The sequence below is a fragment of the Neopelma chrysocephalum genome, unplaced genomic scaffold, assembly GCF_003984885.1.
Source record: "Neopelma chrysocephalum unplaced genomic scaffold, ASM398488v2 Primary Assembly neopelma1_91, whole genome shotgun sequence".
NCBI lineage: Eukaryota > Metazoa > Chordata > Aves > Passeriformes > Pipridae > Neopelma > Neopelma chrysocephalum.
The window spans coordinates 6,302,535-6,323,816 of record NW_020897753.1 but is presented as its reverse complement, the minus strand read 5'-3'; the positions used below and the strand labels follow the sequence as shown (position 1 = coordinate 6,323,816).

At 47.5% G+C, this 21,282-nt stretch overlaps 1 protein-coding gene across 5 annotated transcripts in view; it reads right to left on the bottom strand.

The window, feature by feature from the left end:
- Positions 1–21,282, bottom strand: part of RTN4 (reticulon 4) — a 39,849-nt gene that overhangs the window by 10,716 nt on the left and 7,851 nt on the right. For 2 of the 5 annotated variants that reach the window (XM_027693461.1, XM_027693463.1), the window contains one exon: positions 152–359. In XM_027693461.1, coding sequence (XP_027549262.1) covers positions 152–359 — 208 coding nt within the window. Of the gene's footprint in view, positions 1–151; positions 360–3,343; positions 3,441–6,966; positions 7,157–12,959; positions 15,405–16,183; positions 16,241–21,282 lie in introns of those variants that run through there. The other 3 variants (XM_027693460.1, XM_027693464.1, XM_027693465.1) reach the window with 3 other exon arrangements.

Sequence of the window (21,282 nt, the reverse complement as noted above, 5' to 3'; positions counted from 1 at the left end):
GACCACTGAGAAAAACAAACTGTGGGACCACTGAGAAAAACAAACTGAACAGAGTTTTCAGTCTAGAGACTATTTACGTTATTCCACAACTTGTCACAGCATGTGCCACCCTCTGCTTCCCACAACCCCACAGTGGAAGGGGAAATCCCACCTGAAGGGGTGGCCTTCATCAGACTTCTGGATGGCCTGGATGACTCCCTTGTATATCCTAAAGCTGATGGTGACGGAGAGCAGGGCCAGGGCAATGTAGGCTGTGACGCTGACGATGCTGAACACTGTTAATGAGAGCAGCAGGAACAGGCTGGCACCGAACACCACTCCCGTCTTCTTGATGTCTCGCCAGTAAAGCAGGTCAACAACTAGGATTGAAGCAAGGGGAGAAATTAGAGCGAGGTACCTTTGGCATCCACGGGAACACAGGAAAACAGCGCTGTTCGCTCAGCTGCTGGGAGTCACCAAGAATGGAAGGTGTCAAGGCAGAGCTGGAATCACAGCTAGAAATAGGTGAGTTAGTGCTGGTTCTGCACTGGACTCCAGATCACTGGATTGCTGCTATCAGGGTTACCTCACATGCAATTGCTAAAATTTAAGAACAATTCTGCCCTTAAGCAATGTCAGAATCAATCTCTTCAGCTCCTGTGCTCTGTTCTGCACCAGAACCACAGCACTTTGTGCTTCAGTTCCCCCCATTGTTGTGTATTCTGGGGAAGTCACTCCCTGAAGAGATGGATTCCAATTCCCTGTTGGGACAGATGACAAGACACCAACACATCTCTAAACCATTCCATCTTTCCAAGTCTGGTGGAGCAAGGGCCCTGCTCAAAGACTCATTAACAGTTCACTTTGTTTTCTTTGGATGGAAGCATTCCCAGGGGAGTTTGTAATGTTGATTGCTGGTGACAGACTGAGCCATCAAGAGGGAATAATCTCACTGAGATGTCAATCCAGGCTGAGTCTGCTGTGTTCCAATGCAAAAGACTTCATTTGCAAACCAAGTTTAGTTTTCCTTAAGCGACCCTCATTAGGGAACACAGTGTTGGGCCATTTTTAGCATCACTGCCCAGAGTAAACTACACCCTTGCACAAGCCTTAGGTAAGGGCTCACAGCACCCAGTGCAGATCTGTTTGCTTGCATTAGATACAGAGTTCAAGATAAATTATACAACAATTATTACTACTGTACTGCACATTTAGTAATCCTATCTCCTCCTAAACATCACCAAAATTAACTGCAGAATAAAGTACCAGAGTTCAGGACAGATTCTTTGTCTGAATGACTGTAAAAAAAAATTTTTGTAAAAATTGATTAATATTTTTTGCAGGATGAAAACCTGGTAATGCACCAACACTCAATTCTTGGCAGCCTCTGCAGGGCAGACTCTGTGCAACACCTTTGTAGCTACAACATGCCAAAGCCACTGGGGCTGTGGTGTGTTTTCACACAAGTCCTTTCCAATTATTCCCACAGGGAAACTGTACTAAACTGCAGGAAAGATGAAAATCATGGTGAGAAAATTAAATCCATAATGCAAAAAATTAAATTCATAATGCAAAACATTGTATCCAAATATTCAGAGTCATGTTTCAACAGAAATTTGCTGCAGCCCTGCAGAGCCAGGTTAGAGCTGCATGGACACCTTCAGTGTGTGCCAAACCAGACCTGGTGTGGGGAGAACAGCCTCCCCCTCCAGCACCATGCAGGCACTGCTTCCCCCCAGCCTGGCTCTTTGTGCAGAGCCAAGGCCATCCCGGCAAACCAGGAGCCAGATCGGGCCCTGCAGGGGCCACCACGTGACGGCACAAACATATGGGGTGAGAGATAGACCCTGAGAGATAGACCCTGCCCCACCAATCCAAGGCCTCCTCCGACTCCAGCCCAGCCCAGCAATATTTGCCTGGGTTTCTCTGACTGTGCTCCTCGGCACAGAAAGAGCAGTCTCTGTACACCCTGCACTAAGCGAGTCGAGCCTGTAAAAGGAGCTTATAAAAAAAAAAAAACAAACCGGGAGATTGACTTAAAGGTCGTTGTAACCTGTAAATCTAAACGGAGCTGCAAGCAGCCCCCCGGGTGAGATCCTCAAAACCAGGCTTGCCAGAAACAGTCGGTGGATTTTGTGCTGCTAAATAATGCAAGAAACTCAGAAATTCAGAGCATCTGCTGCAAATACCGAACCTGTGTTTATTTTTAAATGCTGCAACTTGAGCATCCACACATTTGAGTTTGGGAGCTGCCCCTGTATCGGGTGACACCGAGTGCGAGCCTGCAGCAGCACTAGTGCTGCGAGTGAGAGACTCCCTCCTCTTTAAAGCCTCGCCACTGACGGGGCCCTTTGCTCCACAGAAAATCACTTATTCCATGCATTAATGCATTAGAGCAGTTATAAGGAATGTAAAGAGAGCGATTCATCACAGTGAAGGGTTCCAGGAGAGAGAAACAAAGGTAGGCTGCTGGAATTAAAGCACAAAGCAAATGCCAAATGGCCTTTAGAGACCCATCAAGTAATCAATAAGAAAAATCCCCAAGCCAGAAGCTCCCAGACCAGAGTGAAGCTGCACATGGAGCATTTTTCCTCGTTCCATCTCCTCTCCATTTGGAGAAGGAGCAAATGAGCCTCGGCTTAATGACATATGGATCTGGTTTCATTTAAATTCCTCAAAGGAAACTCAGTGGTTTATAATTCTGCAGTCCAGGAAAGCACACGATGCCAGTAATTTATATTCTACTGATGAGAAACAGGTACTTGCATTTATTTCTAAAGGAAAAGATTCAAAGCATTACTCGAAGCAGCTTTCTGGCTTTAACTTACACACAAGACATTCACAGCAGATGAAAAGAAAAAGAAAAAAAAACAGAAAAAAAACGAAAGCAATTCTGAGGAACAGCCCTGCAGTATCTTCCCTTATAGAAACCGTTTTAAGCTTTCTTTTCTACAATCTGAAGAATAATCTCCCGCATGTAACGCCCGTAGCCCAGGCCTATTCTGACCCAAGAACAGCTGCCTACATTTGGTAAGCACGAACTGGCACTTGGCACGTCTAAAAATAGTGCTGCTCCATCCGTGCCTTACATGCACAACTCATCCAGTTACATTTTGCTTTTAAAGCGAGTGCTAACAAAGCCATATTTCTAAAAGCCTTTTTCTTTCAGATTTTTAAGTTACAACCGAACAATTAACGCCGGTTTGGACGACAAAAAAAACCAAGCGGTCTGATATATATTTAGCGCGATAATCCTCTTTTAAAAAGCAACCCCTGAACCGAGCTCGCCCGGCTCTTTTTTTAGAAAGAGCGCTGGGCTGGCGGAACGCAGGTGCCACAAAGCAAAGCGAGGAGAAGCACTGACCCATTTTGGCCTCCATCTTGAGCGTGCGGCTCGCCGGGCTCTGGCAGCGCTCGGCCCCGCCGCTTTTTCCTCTTCCTGCCGGGGCGCTGCGGGGTCGGAGCTACGCAAGCTCCGCCAGCTCCGCCAGCCATCCCAAAGGCGAGGGGCCGGCCCCGATGGCTGCCTGGGAGCGCAGCTGGGCAGGGGAACAGCTCCCCTCTGTGCGCCGGGCGGGCCAACAATCCCGCCGCTTCAGCGCCGAAGAAAGGCTGTTTGTGTCGGGGCAGAGGGATTGACAAACGTTACACTGGGACCTTTCTGTAATCTGGAAGGTGAGCACAGACCCTTTATGTTGCTCTGATAACAGCGCACAGGCACGGGGCTGAGCCTTTGCCGAGCAGCTGAGGAGCGGCCGGGGCTGTACCAACCCAGCGCTGAGAATGGGCAGCTTTCAGGGCAGCGTCACAGCTGTCACCGGGCACGCTCGGCTGGCAGAAAACCCAAACAAACCCCACAACACCACCACAAACGGGTGGCACTCCTGTCCAGAGAAGCCTTTTCCAGTTACGCTGCATAAACTCCACGTTCACACACGAGGTGATCTCCAGGGCTCCCTTTGAGCATTCCAAGCCCAACCCCGAGGAGAAGCCACCAACCATCAGGTGGTCACCGTGTCCAGCACCAGCCCCACCAGCACTCCAAAATTCGACGTTTTCAAGGCTTCCTGCCTCAGAAAGATTATTTAAAATTCCTGTTCGTGTCCTAAAAGGAGCAGAGACTGGGCCACAGAACTGAAGGCTCCGTTCACGCTCCTCAGACACGTCAGGAGCTGGTTTGGTCCTTGAGTGTCTCCCTGCAGGTCAGAACCAAGCAAACAAGCCCCGGGTGTTCCACATGACTGCATGTGGGGCCCAGCACGTGGGGCCAACCGAGCCCAACAGAGCCTTCCCTGTCCCAGGGACAGACATCCCCCCGGAGCAGCACGTCCAGCGGGACGCATCCCAAAGCTCACCGCACAAGGCTGCATCACGCACATTCCAGACCTGGCACATCTGCCCCACAATCCCTAACCAGAAAATACAGATTTCACAGCCCAGCACTACCAGATTCTCAAAAAACAAGCCCAAATATTATCTAAGCATTACTAACAAAGCCAAAGAGGCACTTTTCTCTCAGTTCTACTTAACTGTATACTCATACACATGGGCACAATGTACCAACAAACACTCCAAAGCCCTGATTATTCATGGAAAAAAATTAAGAATATCCAGGCCTGCACAAGCCTATGCAACCTCTGCCATCATTCAACTGAGCTGAACCAGAATTCAGACAGATTTTCAGCCCGTTACTTAAAAAACACGAATCCTGGGACGGCCTGGAAGTACAGCTGTGGTGTTCATCCTACCATTAGCAATATTCAGCCATTAAAACCTGACAATTCGTTGAAATCATTAAAAAATAAATAAATAAATGCTACTTTTTATTGCCAGTTACTCCATAGGGCCTGCCTTTGAAAGAGCTAAAAATAAAAGTCATGCCACCCCCAGGGTAAACCTATTTCACGCTGCCTATCTAGATGATCAATACCACAGGTATGAATCAATACCACAGGTTGTACCACTTGCATTATGCTGGTTCCTCACCTACAGCACACCTGTCACATCTAAATTTAGGGTTATGTTCATCAGAAAGTCGTGCTTCGGCTGCCAAGTCCAACTGTGAACCCACACTTTTCGCTCTTCCCTAGTTTTTGATTTAATTCTTTTTGAAAGTCATTTTTTTAGCACGGCAAGGGGCATGTTGCAATGTTTGCTTCTGTATTTATTTTGGGGCACCACAAATAGTGCAATCGGTCCCTGAACTTTACCCATCGTTCTCCATGCCCCTGGAGCCTGACCTAAGGAAGGAGGAACACGAAACACGGCATTCTAAACAAAACAACACACTAAGCCAGGCTTTGGCACCTGCAGGAGGAGAGGAACCAGGCTCTTCTCCTTCCCCCAAAACCCTCGTGGCTGCTTCCATTTTCCTTCAGGCCTCATCTGTACGAGTTAAATCAGAATTAAACCTCAGGGCTGGGGGGGCTTCCTTGGAGGGAGAACCAGGCACGAAAGCAGCTTCCTCCACCTCAGGGGACGTAAAAACAAGGAGGGGGATTTCAAAAGCTGCCTGTAGCAGCTTTCCCAGCCCCAAACACCCCCAGGGCAGGGCAGGTGTGCTGGGTTCACTGGGTGATGCTCCCATGACCCCCTGCCCAGGTGCATCCCCCCAAAGGTGCCACGCTCAGGACGGGCAATTCCTGCCTTTTAAACCAAAAGAGGACTCCAAGACTGCCAAGGCCTCAAATTCCAGGGCTGGAAATGTCTGCACTGAGGGACAGACCACCAACCCTGCTCGGCTGGTTGTAAAGAAACCTGAAACCTGGAAACTGGGCCTCAGCACCCAAAGGGAACCTGCCTTTCGGTTTCTACACAAACCTCCTGACCTCACCCCTTGCTTTTTTGTTGGCCTTTCCTTTTTTTCTTTCCCAATCCCAAGAATTTCAGGCCTGCTGTAGGAAACACTGACCATTTAAACTGCTTACACACAACAACGTATTACAAAACAGAATATTTTTTCTTAATGTTTTACAGCCCTTTAACGAAAGATTTAAACTTCGAGAAGCTTATTTTGCAGAGGCAAAGTGTTTTCACCTGCAGGGCTTTTTTGCTACGTATTTAGGTACTGCTAGAGCATTCTATGGATTCCAGCTGGAATTTTTGTCCAAGTGGAAAAAAAACCACAGATTTTGAACAACAGTTATAAAAAAAAGTAAAAGTTCATAAGCACCAAGCATGACAGGCCCCTTTAAAAAGATATTTAAGGATCCAGAGATGATTAAATTTTTTTGAAGCTTGTCCTGTTGATAAAGTATGAAGATTATGTATTCAAATAAGGCTTAAACTCTAACACACTGAGCACTAATGTAATGATCCACAGAGATTTACACTGGAGATCTCCCATTGGTGCTTACAGGAACAAAGGTCAGCACCACACTAATTTAAGGTTAGCTACTTATTTACCTCAAACAATTCGATATTAGGGCTGTAAATCCTGACAAATCAGGCACAGTTTTACCTAGAATTCAACAGACTTATGAAAAATCCAAAGCAAATGTGATTAAGGGTAGGTTTCAAACACGGTACCTTGAAAAGAACCCCCCCACACACAGTCTGCAGGCGATTTCTCCTCATAAAAAAAAATTAAAACACGACCTGCAGACACCGTGTTTTATTCAGTTAATGGCTGGTATTGATAAATTATTAATAATCTAGAAATTTCCAAGGCACAGGCACCGAATTGGGACTGTGCCGGTGTTTGTGCCACACACTCTCAAACAACCCCTTCATTAATATGCTCTGTGGGGCTGGAAAAGATCTGCAGTGTCACACGAGCTGCTTCACCTACATAAATTATTGATTCTTCTGCACTGCTCGTTTTTCCCCATTTTAACCCGCAGCTTTTGCAATCCCCAATGTAAAGCACAAGATCTCCCATCTTAGAGCCATTTCCCAATCACATAAATACGTGCTACAAACCTCCTTGGCTACGAACAACCTGGAAAATCAGGAAAAAAAATAAAAGGGGAAAAAATAAATAAATACCCTTATCCTTCCAGCTGCTCGGCTGACTGTCCATCTCTCCTGAGCCGCGATGTGCCCTCCAGCCGGGGTGCTCAATTATGCATTCCAAGGGCAGAGCTGCAGGAGAAGGACCCTCCAGCCCAGGGTGGGACTCATGGGCTTCCCCGGCAGTCTGCAGTGGTGCTGCACTGGTGCTGCAGGAGCGGGTCAGCTGACGGGGTGTGGAGCTGACGCAGTGCTGGCAGCGCTGCCACGGCCCCAGCGCCGCCCCAGCGCCGCGACGAGCTGCTGCTCCCCCGGCAGAGCCGCTGCTGCTTCCCGGCACGGCAGCTCCGGAGCATGGGAATGCCGGCCAGCGGGGCTCGCCACGGCCTTAACAAAGCCCGACCGACCGCCCTAAGCGGCTTTGGCAGCGCGGCTAAAAGTAGGCACCAGACGGGCTTTAAATAGATTGATTGCTTTTCAAACAGAGAGGCGTTTCCAAAGCTCCCAGATGTATGGCTGCCCCTCCACGACCGAAACAAAGCTGTGCCACACCTCTGCCCGCACACGGGGAGCTGGTAGGGACACGCCAGAGGAACCCTTCTGTGCCGGCAACAAAGGCAAGGGGCTCACGCAGCACACAGTGAGTCTGTTTGCTCATCCTTCAGTCCTTATTCATCCTAATGGAGGCTGGAGAAGAAGTTACCCAGCCCTTCACCTAATTCCTACAAGCAAACGCCTTCCCCTATTTTAATTTGCCATCAGCGTTCTCTGTTGGCAATTCAACATTAAAAACAGGAACCTCAAAGTTTACACTCGCAACATATAGAAAGTAACATATTGCACAGGCACAAAAATGAACTAGAGACTCCAAGTCTGAAAGAGAAGAGCTGTGAGAATCGTGCTGTTGTTTTGTTTCCATCACTGCTAAAAAAACCAGTTTCTTAAGACCTGGGGCTGACAGCAAAATGCTAAAACCTCCCCAGCACTGCTCCAAAACCTCTTGAAAATTTGATACACCATTTTCTAAAGAACTGGAAAAGGGCATTCCTGCATTTCCAGAAAAATACCGTAGACCAGGTGGGCCAGAGATCCTGATTCAGACCTTAAATAGATAGTTTTACTTTTCATGAGAAAATCTTTCACTGAGACAGATCACTACAAATTTACCCAAAAGCCCTGTTTTTTACTTACACTGCTACATAAATTTAAGGCCTCCTTTGTCAACAAGATCTATTTTTACCTTCTGCAAAGATGTGCATTTCAGTCACAATTCCAACAGGTAAATCCAAACACATGCTACAGGAGGGACCTGGGGAGTTTATATTCCAACATCACAGTGCAAGCAAATGGGAAAAGATGCACTGCACAAAAAAAAAAAAAAAGGACAAAACAGGTCTGAAAATCTGCTTGTCTTTGAGCTGAACTGGAAACCATTGAAATCTGTGGGTCTCCTTCTGCACTTGTACTGTCACTAAATTAGACAAAAATAGGATGCTTTCAAAGGTCTTCTCACTAACTGTCAAATTTGTAAGGATACATAATTAAAGCCTCTTAATTTCCTATTCTTTCTACCACAGACTTCAAATAGTGCAATTATGCAACTACTCCCAAGCAGACATTTTGTGGTGGCCACGGCAGAGCGGCAGCAGCCAGAGCAGGGACACCATTCCCGTTCCTCCCGGCTCCAGTGAGCCGCTCGCTCCCCCCACAGGAATTCCTCTCCCTGCCCTCCAGATCCTCCTCTTCACTCTGCACACTCAGTGTTCACCCTCATCCCCCTGGACTCACAGCTCTCATTTCAGGCAAGACGTGCCCCTGTTCTACACCTAAACTGGGCACCGGCACTGCCAAACTGCGGGAGGAATGGCAGCGTTCCAGCAGGAAATTCCAGGCCATTTACACCAAAAACTGCCCAACTCCCAGGCTGCTTTACCTTTAAGAGGTGCTTTTATCAACTCAGCCAGACAACTCGGGCACAATCAGTTCTGAACCCAGGCCAGGGAACAGCCCTGGTTCCAAGGGGCAGCTCGGGGCAGGGTGAGCACGTCACTCACTCCCCACCCAGACACTGGATCACCCTGGGCAGGGGGACTGGCACCAGCATTCCTGCCTTCCCCAGGGCAGGATCCCACCTCCTGGTGCTCCCATCCATGCTGCTGCCCATCCAGCTTTCTGGGAAAGTGGAGACTTACCCCAAATGCTCCATTTTGTCCACAGTGCTGCCACTCTGCAGGGAACTCCCCCAGGCCTTGCTCTGCCAGCAGCCTCAGCTACACCAGTCTTTGCCTCTCAACAGGACCCTGAGAGCTCTAAGTTTACGTCTCTCCTTCAGAAAAACTTCTCTCATTGCTTTGTTTTTTCCTCATTCCTCCTACTCTGTGAGTTCACCCTGGAATGGAAGTCTCCATTTATTATTATTTACCTGGTTGCATAAAAGACAACCTGAACGAGCAAAGAATTGAAGAATACAATGAGATTAAATTAAATCAAATCAAGACTTTATGTTGAATTAAATGCAATTTTATCAATCTGCTTCTGGAAGAAACTCCAGACGTTCCAAGGTATTTTTCCTCCAGCAAAAAACAACAAAAAAACCTAAACAAACACTTCCCATCTGCTGAATGGCTCCATTTAAGTCACTACAAACACAAAGTAACAGAAATGACCCAAATGTGCTGGTGTCAGGCGGAATTTCTAATGCCCTTTATGCTTCACACAACTGCAGTGACCTGGTTTGCTGTTCCAGCATCCCAGGAAATAGTTTATTTCTGCCCCAGTGTTTTGGGAGTAAAAAGGAAAGATCTGGTGTTAGAAACACCCTCTCAAAGCACATTTCCCATTTGGATTTCATCTTTGCATTTGCCCCCTCAGGACAATGCAGGAAATGTAAAATATTAGTGATTAGCTGCACTTCTGAGTGCCTGTAAGCAAAGCAAATAAATCAGATTTAAGGTGAAAGGAATAACTGATGGTGAAACCCACCCTGAAACAAGGGTGTCCTGGGAAACCAAGTGCCCTGACAGCAAAGACCTCACCATTATTTCCAAATCTTACTGTAACCTCAACAAGAACATACTGGGAGATCTAAACTGCCAATCTACATTTTAAAACACAACTTTGTTATGGTCAGAGGTTTTGGGTCTCTAATCCAATAATATAAATATCAAAAACATAAAATCTTCCACATCCCTTCAATCAAAACCAGGTCTATGGAAAGCACAGTTTTCCAGCCTATTTGGGATAATGAATTATTCCCTATCAGAGATTCAAGTCTGTGCAACAGCAGGGCTGGGATAGGTAATGTGCATATTTAGTTTTCCAGCCTCAGACTGTCCAAGCTGGGATGGGCTCCCTGGTGTCCCAGCTCGGTGACAAACACTAGGTGGCATTCAAGCCTCTCCCAGGAGTTGGGTTAAGCCAGCACTGCTCCTCAGGCCCTGCTGCCCTGCCCTGCTCTCACACCCCCAGCACAGCACAGCAGCACATTTTTAATTGGGGAACACCCCCTCTCCAGTCACAGCTTCAAACATGTCCATTTGGAGCTGCGGGGAGGGAAACAGTGCAGCAGCTCAGAGCCAAACACAGCAGGGCCTGAGAAACACAAGTTTGAAAAAAGTATCACTGTATCCAGGCCAGCAGGAATTGCTGCTGGTGCAGGGGGGGTTGCCCTTGAGAGTGTTACAGCTGTTACAAAGTCTCTTTATAGTTGAGGACAGTTTTGAATTTATTTGGCTTTTTTTGGTGGTGTTTGTTCCTCAAACCTGTGCAGCTCTGAAGTAGCAGGTCCCCGAGGTCACACACCATAAAACAGGTTACCCAAGGGCGTGCCAGGCAGCACTAAACAAACCTCCTTCTACCCAGGGGCTCTTCAAAGCTTTACTGCAATGGTCAAGTTCAGAAAATACCTGCAGCCTTTTCAGAGTCCCTGTTAGCTCCCTGGGAACTCACAGCACACTTTCCAAAAAACAGCACTGCTCAGTGAGCACTGAAGATCCTGGGCTTTAAGTGCACCAGTAAGGCAGCTCAGAATAATTAACAACCATCAGTCACACAGTCCCCTCACCTGAATTCCAGAAGTGTTAAGGCCCAGGAAAATCTATTTCAGTTCCACTACTGGGAAGACAGGAGAAACCCCCACAGAATAAAGGTAAACTCAGAAGGTCAAACACATGCACAGATGCACCTGGCCTATTGATGAACTCCTCGTTGGTTCTTCAGTGACACTCTGAAATTGTGCCTGAGCAGTCTGGAGAAAAATCCAGAAGAAATGGCCCCTTTTTGAGTTGCTATTCTCAGCTGTTCAGCTTTAAGCAAGTGTTCCTCCAGAATAAAGAACAAATTTCTTCCCAAACAACACAGCATGTCACAAATGAGAACTGCAGCTGCTTTAGGGCAAACACAACACCACCAGACTGCAGTTCCCCAGCCCAGCTCACACCAACACTGCCACAGTTGTGCCCCAGCACTGGGCCACTGGGTGGGAAAAGGACATTCAGCTCCCTCCTGCTCTCGCAGCTGGGTTTGTGCAGCTCCTCTGGCAGCTCCCCAGAGTCAGCAGAGCAGCAGCTGTGTCCTCCTCAGAGCCCAAGGAAGAGTGTCCCTCCCCAGGCAGTGCCTGGCCACCCCCAGTCTGACCCAGGTCATGGTTAAAGACCCCTCTGCAAAGGTCTCCTGTTAGGAGAACTCACAGAAGCTCTGTAAGAAGTGTAGTGGTTTGGTTTGTCTGCTCTGTTTTTTTTTCAAAGCAGTCAGAGCTCTAAGCAATTAACCCTTGACATGAAGTCCCAGATCCACAGCAGCTGTTCTCCAGACAGTGTGATCTGCTGGAAGTCAGAGGGAAAGGAGAGGAAACTTTGCAGAACACACACAGTGTTTTAGCAGCGCAGGTATCACTGAAATTCCACCCCAAGGGAAAAGGAAAACTCTCCTTTCTGCCTACCTGTGTGTCTAGAAGAGGTGAGACAGGAGAAATGGCAGCTGTTATGCAAAGGTCAACAGAAATACAACATTCTGAACATTAATTTCCAAACCCTATTTCTTTTGCATCAACACTCACGTTCTCCTCAACATTCCCATTCTTCCCTTCCAACTCAGGGTGTCCCATGATTCTATTTTATGAACTGCAGCCTGCAGCTGCTGCACAAACACACCACTGCTGCTGAGTCAAACTGACCTCTGGGTTTCTGTTCAGAGCACCAAAGAGTGTTTTTGCAGGAGCTGGTTTTTAGTGTGAATGCTTCTGGTCAAGGCTTAAGTAGCAGCAGTGCTGAGATATCCCAAAACACAGCACTCCTCTGGTCTACAAGGGCTGGAATGTCCCTAAGTGTTCAGTGTAGAGAACAAACTGCAACATGACAGTGCTCTTATTTCTTCCTTCAACTTCCTGCTACTGTAACTGCACCTGAGAAAAATTAACCACAACCAAGTGCAAGCCTGACCTGAAAGAGAAACAGAAATTAATACCTGTGCTGTGTATAAATCAATTTTAGTGTCTGCAGGATGCTCAAGTTCTTAATGGCCAGTTTTCTAGTAACCTGAATGCTCAGCTCACTCATGTGCAGCACTTGTTTTAAACCCCTGGCTCTGATCTAAGCCAGGCTGCAGTGTGGAGGTGCACAGGAGCAGAAGGGTTATTTTCCTAAGCCTGATGTTTAAACTGTTAAAGCAAAGGAAGAAATGCCTCTTCCAAATGAGGTGCACACACCACCCATGGCTTAGTATCCCAGTCAGAGAGTCTGGGAGGCCACCCAGTGCCAGGGAGGCTGATCTCTGCATCCACACACCACGGGCAGGAGAACTGAAGGAGAACACTGGAGACAGCGAGTCCAGCCCTGATAAACAGAAAAAAGGCACTGCAGCAATCAGAATATGGAAAAGGTACAAGTGCAGGCACTAACAGTGCCTGTTACCCTCGGCCTGCAGAGAGAAGTTCACAGAAAGACACTTAAAAAGAGCAAGTTATGACATGCTTAAGTTTAGCTACAGAATTATGCGGATTAGCAGACTGCAAGACAGCATACACAGATTACCTGAAGATTTAGTCAGCTTGGCTGAAAATACAGCAGTAGGTTTTTTCTTTTCTTTAACAGAAGCAGGTTCTTTCTCAGCTTCCTTCTCAACAGCTCCTGGTTTTCCTACACTGCCTATCTCTTTGTCAGCAGGTAAAGGTGAGGTATCTGTGGCCGGTAAGGACATCGTGGGTACTTCAGGCACTTCTCTGTCCACAGCCTCCAAGGACTTTTTCAAGGCATTGGTATCTTCCTTGGCTTTTACTTCTACATTCTTCACAGACAGGTCACAGGGCAGCTCTGGGCAAGGCAACTGCCTCTTCTCACCTTGGGTCACCTTACTGATCTCTTCATCTCTGTGCATCCCTTCTCTGTCAGTGGCTTCTGTCATGAATTCAGGAGAGGTTTTAGGATGAGCCAACATCACAAAGTCATCTTCCACCGAGACCGGGGAAGAGTCCATGGGTGAGAGAGCTTTGTCATCTCCTGTTTTTGGTTCCATAGCAACAGACACATCAGCTGAATATGCCAAAGCATCCAGCTCTTCCATCTGAAGAGCAATCTTCTCTGCCTTGGCTGGTTTTGCAGGTATTGGCTCAGATGGCAGAGCAGCAACAGTTTTGGAAGAGTCCAGCTGGGGTTGGAATGACTCCAGGTAAGGCTTGCCCGCAGCAGCTGCTGAACCCCCCAGTGCTTCCTCGTGTTCATCCTCACTTGCAATGCTCTCAGTGGATCCGCTTGTTCTCAGGAGAGCTGGATCCTCACTGGCTTCCTCAGCAAAGTCAGCTATTGCCTGGCTACTAAACAGCTCGGATTTGCCAAACTGGGGGGACAGTTTTCCCTCCAGCTCCTTGTGTTCAGGCACATCCTGAGGAATGTGTTCTGCTATCGGTGCCTTGGAGTACTCTGGAAAGGACGGAGCAGCAGCTTCACCAGGGACCTTTGTTCCCTTGATCAAGTCACACGCAATGGATATATAAGGAGTCTCCAGATCTTCCGGAGCGGTGCTGCTCTCGGGAGCAGGTTGTTTAAATGTTAATGCCTCTTTAGCTTCCTGGGGCTGTGTCAGAGGTACATTCCCTGCCTCTTGGTACACGGGAGGCTTCTCAGCCTCTGCTTTGACGTTCTCGTACTTCGCAGCGGGACTGAAGGTGTCTAAGGGGGAAGCTTCCAGCTGCACAGCAGACGCCTCTGCCCCGGCAGCCCCAGTGCCCAGCGGGGCCTCCATAACAATGTCTGGCAATATGGGAGAGGGAGCAGCTTCCACCCCTTCGAAGGAGGGGCAGATCTGTGCCACGGGTTTCAAGCTCTCCTGTGCCGACTCGGAGGTCTGAACCAAGTCAATCTTGGGCTCGTAAGCCAGCTTTGTCCCCGCTGCATCGTGCAGCTCGCTCTCGTAGGCCTCCTGCACCAGGTCAGGGGTGAGCCCCTCGGGCATGTTGGCTGCAGCCTCAGGGGGCACTGCTGCCCCGCTCTCTGCCTTGGCAGAGTCAGCCCCCTGCCCTTCCCGCCTGCCAACTGCTCCAGCGCTAAAATTACCTGGCTCTGGGCTCGTCTGAGCCTTCAGCTCGGCGATTTTTTTCTCGTCATCGGTTCTATTTTCTGAAGTGACTTCCTCCAGTGGAGACAGAGACTTGCCTTTGTTACCATCAGGACTCGGAGAGGAGTCAAATTTAGTACAAGTGATGTAAGTCTGCGAAGGTTCTTTTACAGCTTCTGGGGTACTTGGGAAAGAGGGCTCCTCAGCACTGCCCTCGCTCTCTCTTTCGTAATCCTTCTGCACATTCAGCTTCCCCACGCCATATTTCTCATCCAAACTGCTCTGCGGTTTGGCATCTATCTTACTTCCAACATCCTCCCTCATGCTGCTCAGTCCATGACTAGCACCTTTTACTTCCCATATTGGCTCAAATGGTTTGAAATCTGCATATTCTTCCCTCTTGAGAGGGTCTTCCTTCAGCACCCCTTTCTCACGGTGATCACCAGCCCCGGACATGTCTCTGCTATAGAACAGATCTTCCTCCTTTCTCTCAAACAAGTCTTGGGGAGTTTCTGGAGACATTTTCAGAGGCTGTGCAGGCATTTTCTCCAGGTTAGGTAATTCTTTAGGGCCCTCTAGCTGTGTTTCTTCTTTAGCAGGAGAGAAAATGGCTGCTTCTGCTTTAGCAAATGGGGGTTCTGAGTGTTTCATCTCTGAAATGTCTTTGTCATTTCCCTCTGCAAGGAAGGGATTTCTGGCATTTTTCATTGTCTCCTTATAAACCTCACTTGCACTTTCCTGGTAAATGCCTCTTGCAGGTAATCCATCTGAGAGTGTACCAAAGGCTGTGTGCTCTTTAAAGGGCTCAGCTGAGAGAGGAGAGAAGGAGGGGAGAGAAGGAGCAGGACCAAGCGGGACTGCAGTGAAATCCTCTTGCCCAAGCGCCTTAGTGCTACCTGGCTGCTCCTGCAAGTCCACACCCTTGTCTGTGACAGAAAGGAAAGTTAGAGAATGCAAGTGCTCTTAAGTCAATGCAAACTTTCAAGACAGGTTCACATGATTTTAGTTAGTTAGAGGCTCTTCCAAGTTCTACCATGGATACTGGGAGCCATGAACACACAGTATCAGCTAGAGCTACTCTAGTTCACTTCTAGCAGAAGAGGCTGGAGAAGCAGCAACTTTGTGCAGCACAAAGATCTCAGTAAAGCTGAAGGTGCCAGATAAGTACAGAGGGCAATATTAACAAAGTCAGAGTGGGAGGGTGGCAAGGTGAGACAGAGAGAGGGGACCTGCGTGTGCTTGGCCATAAACGTATGTGTGCCAGCAAAGGCTTTTCTGACACTTCTCATAGATGGGAATTTGGTGGACACTGTACCAAACCAAACCCACTACATAAATGCTACAGGTACAAATTTTACTTCTATAAAATACTGCAGAAAGTTACTGTGGATTAAATCTTTCTGCTAAATCAGTAAAGTAACTATGCTCTATGTGTTAACCTGTTAACAGGATCGACTTCTCTCCTACATCAAGGGTCCAAGAATTCACAGATGGCTGTATCTTGTTTATCCAACAGTTTGCCATGTCAAGAAATGAATGCTTATTAAAATCTGGAATAGACTGACTGCCAAGTCAAACCTGAGAAATGTGACAGAGGCTATTCTTGGACCCGTGCTGACTGTCAGTCAAGGCAGACTAAAGGGAAAGGGTTAATGAGCTCAGAAATGCAGGAGGGGTCAGACAAAGGGGAGCAGAGAGAACTTGCCTGCAGAGGAGGGCATCAGAGGCGCAGGTGTAGCAGGAAGAGCAAAAAGGGTCTCATCTGAAAAACAAACAAATAACCTCAGCAGAAGTAAAGGGCAGGCTGAAGAGGGGACAGAGCACACGAGCAGTCAGTTCCCAGGAAACCAAAGAGATCCAGAGCCAACACCCCCAGAGAAGCAGGGAACACCACACGGGCCGGGTGATGTGGGAGAGACAACACCCTGATTTCTCTGTGGATCTCACAGGGGGATCTCACCCTCCAAGCCAGTGACAACCAGAGGGTTGGACACAGCCCAGCAGCCACCGTCCTGAGGATGGAAACACTCCCCCAGGATGGAGCAGCTGCCCTGGCACTGGCAGTGCCACAGTGCCCTCACCCAGCTCCCCGTGCCAGAGGGGCTCCAGCACCCACCCACTGCTGGCAGAGCAGCAGCCCCAGGAGGTTCAACCAACCACTGTGCCGAGGTACCAGCACCAAATAAACCCTGAAACCCCCCCAAACAGAGCACTCACAGACACGCCCATACTGGGCAAACTGGGAACAGCAAAGGACTGATTGCTTTACACCTTCATTTTTCTTGTGTTGTAACATGGGCAAGTATTGTTTTTAAAACCTTCTTTGGTATGATCCAAGGAGCCAGTTTGGCCGTGCTGAGTTTGTTTTAAGCCTAATATCTCACCAGACAAACCCAGCTCTCCAGTTTCCACCCAAAGCAGCAAAACCAGCCATGAGGAACCAGGCAAAGCAAAACCAGCCCTCTGCATTTCTGCATCAGCATTTTTTCCAGGTCCACCACAGCCTGTTGGCTTTACATTAATGTAAAAACAGTAACATTTAGGAAAATACATTTTGTTCTGAAAAGTGCATAAAGCTTCCAAATTAAGGCAAAATTATATTAAAGCATTTAAAACAAGACTTTTAATTTTCAGTACAGTTTTGCTATTTGCCTGGACAAAATCAAGTACTGGAAAAGATGGTTTTCTCGGTTGTTTGTTTTAGTTTAAAGCAAACAATAACAGAAGCAACGGATTTTACGAGATGAAAGGCAAGAAGTGAGAAATATGGTAGATGCAGCAGCACATCCATGATGACCCAGAGAGGCAAGGCTTTAAGCTAAGCTGTGGTTTGGCACTGAACCATGGCTTTGTGCAGGAGCAATGCCACTTGCAGACACTCATGACCTGCCTGGCTTACTCAAGTCTTCCAAAAACCAAGTCTCCTCAGACCTGCATTTCCTGTCACAATATACAGTTGGCTGGTTTGGTTTGGCAAAACCTTTCTATCTCACCATGTTTTGTGGATTATAAAGCTCCCTTGAAGCTAACAGGAGGCAGTAACAAAGCTGGAGTGCAGCACTTGGTGTTTAGAAGCTCCCTCAACTCCTGCCAGACCAAAGGGATTTCTGCTCAGCTTTCTAAAAATGACGCTTTTCCATCAAGGACCACACGGAGAGAAACCTCAATTCCAAATTTAGAGCACAGCAAAGCGGTGTCACAGCTCAGTGGTGGCAAAAGCTTTTAAGGACAAACCCCACACTGGAGGACAAGGGATCAATATGTGACCCCAAGGACTGTGACACTCAGCCCTGCGGGGCCAGGGACCACCACGGGCCCTCGGAGAGCCCGGCAGGAAAGGGGCTCACAGGGAACCAGGAATAAACCAGTGGAGAGGAGGTGCTGAAAACACAGAAAGAAAAGAAGGGCAAAGAAAGACAACAGAGTCCACCGGGGTAAGGAGGAGAAGAGGAAAATGCACAACAAGTCCCTGAAGGTGCAGTTCCCTTCCCGCCCAAAGGCCAACAGCAATCTTGACCCAAAATTTTAGATTTGAAATCTTCTGAACACTTTGCAAGCCCAAAGAGAGATGTTTGGGTTTCAGGAGCACAGGCACAGTGCACAAAGTTCTCCTCAGGTCTGGCTTCCATTTACTCAACACAAACACACAATGGCTCTGCCAGCCCCTGAATTCCCAGGGTCTCTTAATGGCAGGATTTTACATCCACACCCAACCTTGATTTTCCACCCAGAGCTGGAGTGCGAGAAGAGATTACATAAAAGCAGTATTTCCTAAGCAGCCAAGGAGAACCACCCACTCTCCCTCCACCCACCTCAGAATGGCATTTTTCCTGCTGGGAGGAAAGAGATACAAGGGCTTTTTTCCTGCTGGGGTCCTGTGCAACACCTCCAGGCAAGCAGGGAAAATGGGGCAGGACAACTCCCCCAGCAGCAGGGATGTGAGCTGACCCATCAGTGCCTTCAGTGACACAGTGACAGGGATGGCAGTGAATGTGCACTGAGGAATCCTCCCCTCCCATGCTGCAGAGAGAACCCTTCCAGCAGCACCCTCTGTGGGCAGAGAGGACACAGCCAGGACACCCCACTGATGGGGCTCTTCCCATCTGCAGCTCAATGGCAGCAATTAGGTGACAAAAACACACAAACAAGTAGCACACTACTACAAGAATGAGGTAAAAAACCCTTCAGAGTACAGCCAGCTCTAAGCAAAGGCGGATATTTCAAACACTTTAATTGACCTGCAAGGTGAGCCTCCTCTCCAGCAAAGTTTTACCCAAAGATAGACAGAAAATCTGAGTAATCTCCCGTTTTTACAAATCATAACTCAAAACCTCCTTCAGGAAGATGAACTGCTCAATTAATCCCTCCTCAGAAGACAGATTTGTTTCGTGAAATACAGGAGAATGAGAGCTTGAAATGAACACAATCTCAAGGAAAAGAGCCTTTACTCCCAATTTTATCTGCCAAAAATCCCTAATGATGCAGGTTAGTAAAGTACTTTCAGCACTGCAGGGAAGGTTGACCTCTTTGAGTGGTATCACTTTATATTAGTGACTGAGCAGTCCAATCAATGGCTTTTATAGAGAACTTCACACTCCACCTGTCTGACTGCATTCCTATTTTTAACCAGAAACATTCTGCAAATTAAATATTCCCCCCAAAACAGCCACCTACAAATAGGAGCCTCTTCTTTCATTAACATGAACCCTCCTGCTTCCAAACTCTCTATTATCTCAGCTAAAACACAAGGTCCCCCAACCAGAATCAGATTTCAGCTTTGTTTAAAAATAAAAAACCCCTGACACCAGCATGACAAAGGAGTGTGGTTTCAAACTCTAATTTTAATTTTTGCTGAATGCCCACTAACATTTTATGCTGATAGTACCAGCATAAAACTTTCCGTTTAAATACCAAAGTTGCAGATAAAAAGCAGAGAAATAAACGGAGGGAGGTTTCCCAGATAACAACTTAGGTGAAAGTTTGCAGCAAAGATTTCCAGAGAAAAAGAGAAGAATGTTTAACACTCAGAAGTAGTAAACTGACAACTCCAAGAAAAGCAATTTATGAGAAAACAGCTGGTTTTTTTTTTCCCCTTCCCACAAAACACATTTGCCAAAGGAAAGCAGGACTTCAGCCTGGAGTGTGTAAGGATCCACTCCTGACTAACAGGACAGGGACTGCTTCACCTTACACACCTCCCACAGCGGGACACTGCTTGGAACATAAATATTTCACAATAAAAGAAAACAGGGTAAATTAACACTGCAAGGAAGGGCAGCTGGGACCTGACTCAGGAGTTGTGTGAAAGTTCCCTTTGCAGCAACTTTGCAGAAACTGTTTCTTTCTCCAGTGCACCAAGTTGTTCCTGTGTCAGCACTTCTAATCTCGGGCTCTTTGCAACACAAAGTGGCCATTAAAAAGTTAAATGGAATTATTCTTTTGAGCTCTTGGATGCCTGATTTCCGACTGCAGCACAAAACAAGGGCACACAACTTCACGAGAATTTCCCGAGAAAAGCAGCTGCCCACACAAACTCCATTTAAATCATCTCCCGGTGTGATGCCATTGTTCTAAATATGGGATTTCACCAAATATTGGAGCCATTCAAGATTAGGAACGTTCACCTTTAATAGCACATTTTCACATCATTAGATCAGAGCCACAGCAAATAACTGGTTTTTCTCATTTGGCTCTTAGTTAAAGGTGTAAGTTTATAAAGACGAGTTCCCAGAGTGGGAAACTCCAACTGTAAAATATTGGAAATCTTGGAGCACAGTGTACAAGCTGCTACAGGAAATGGAGATTTTGTTGAAGATTTGAGGGGAGAAAGGAGCTCCATTTTGAACATCTTGAGGGCACCACAGCTGGGATCACCAAAGGATCCAAGACTTTGATTAGTAACGAGAGCAGCTGTAGGTCATTGCAGGCCTTCATGGAAATCACTGCAAGTGGAATCACCTGCACTGCACAGGAGATTCCTCATTTCATGGGAACTGAAACAATGAAGAAAAGTTCAAAACCAGCATTTTGAGCAATGCTTGCTGCTTTAAACAGTCTGGTTCTGCAGGCACAGGGCTCCAGCAAGACGTGTTTTCCTGTTGTCTAAAGCACAAATCTATAACCAAAAACTGGTTTAGGAAAGGGTTGGGGTTTTTTTCAATATCATTTTTTCATGGTACAATTTGCAGCTGCAAAAACCTCCCCTTGAGGCAAAGTGCCAGCAATGCAGAGCCTGGAAAGCAGTGGCAGAGGTAAGGCTGGGCCATTCCTTCTCCTTTTGATCAGCTATTCAGTGAAAAGAAAGGCAGCAGCACTCCCCAGGTGCCGAGCACAGCAAGAACAGATGGACAAGGAAGAGGAGGTAATTCTGCTCTGTCACAACACTCCCCATCACCATTCCCACACTGCCAAAGCCAAACCCCACTACAAGGGGCCTTTTAGAAAGGCCATTAAACCCTCCAGACACAACTGCCAGCCTCACCTCAGTTCTGCTCAGTGACACCCTGGACAGGATCCAAAGAGCATTCCAGAGGCTGGTTCCATAAAGCCACTTCCTACTAAAAGCCCCTCACCCAGGGGAGTGTCCCTGCACCTCCTCAGAGCAGGGACAGCCTTTTATCTGCCGTGTTTTGTTACTCAAACCAAACAAACAAAGAACAAAGCCTCACAGTTCAGCTCCAAAGAAACTGTTCTCACACCAAGAATACAAGAAATTCCCAGAAAAGGGATGCACGTACCTCTCCCATTCCAGCAATCCACAGGGATGCACAGACCTCTCCCATTCCAGCAATCCACAGGGATGCA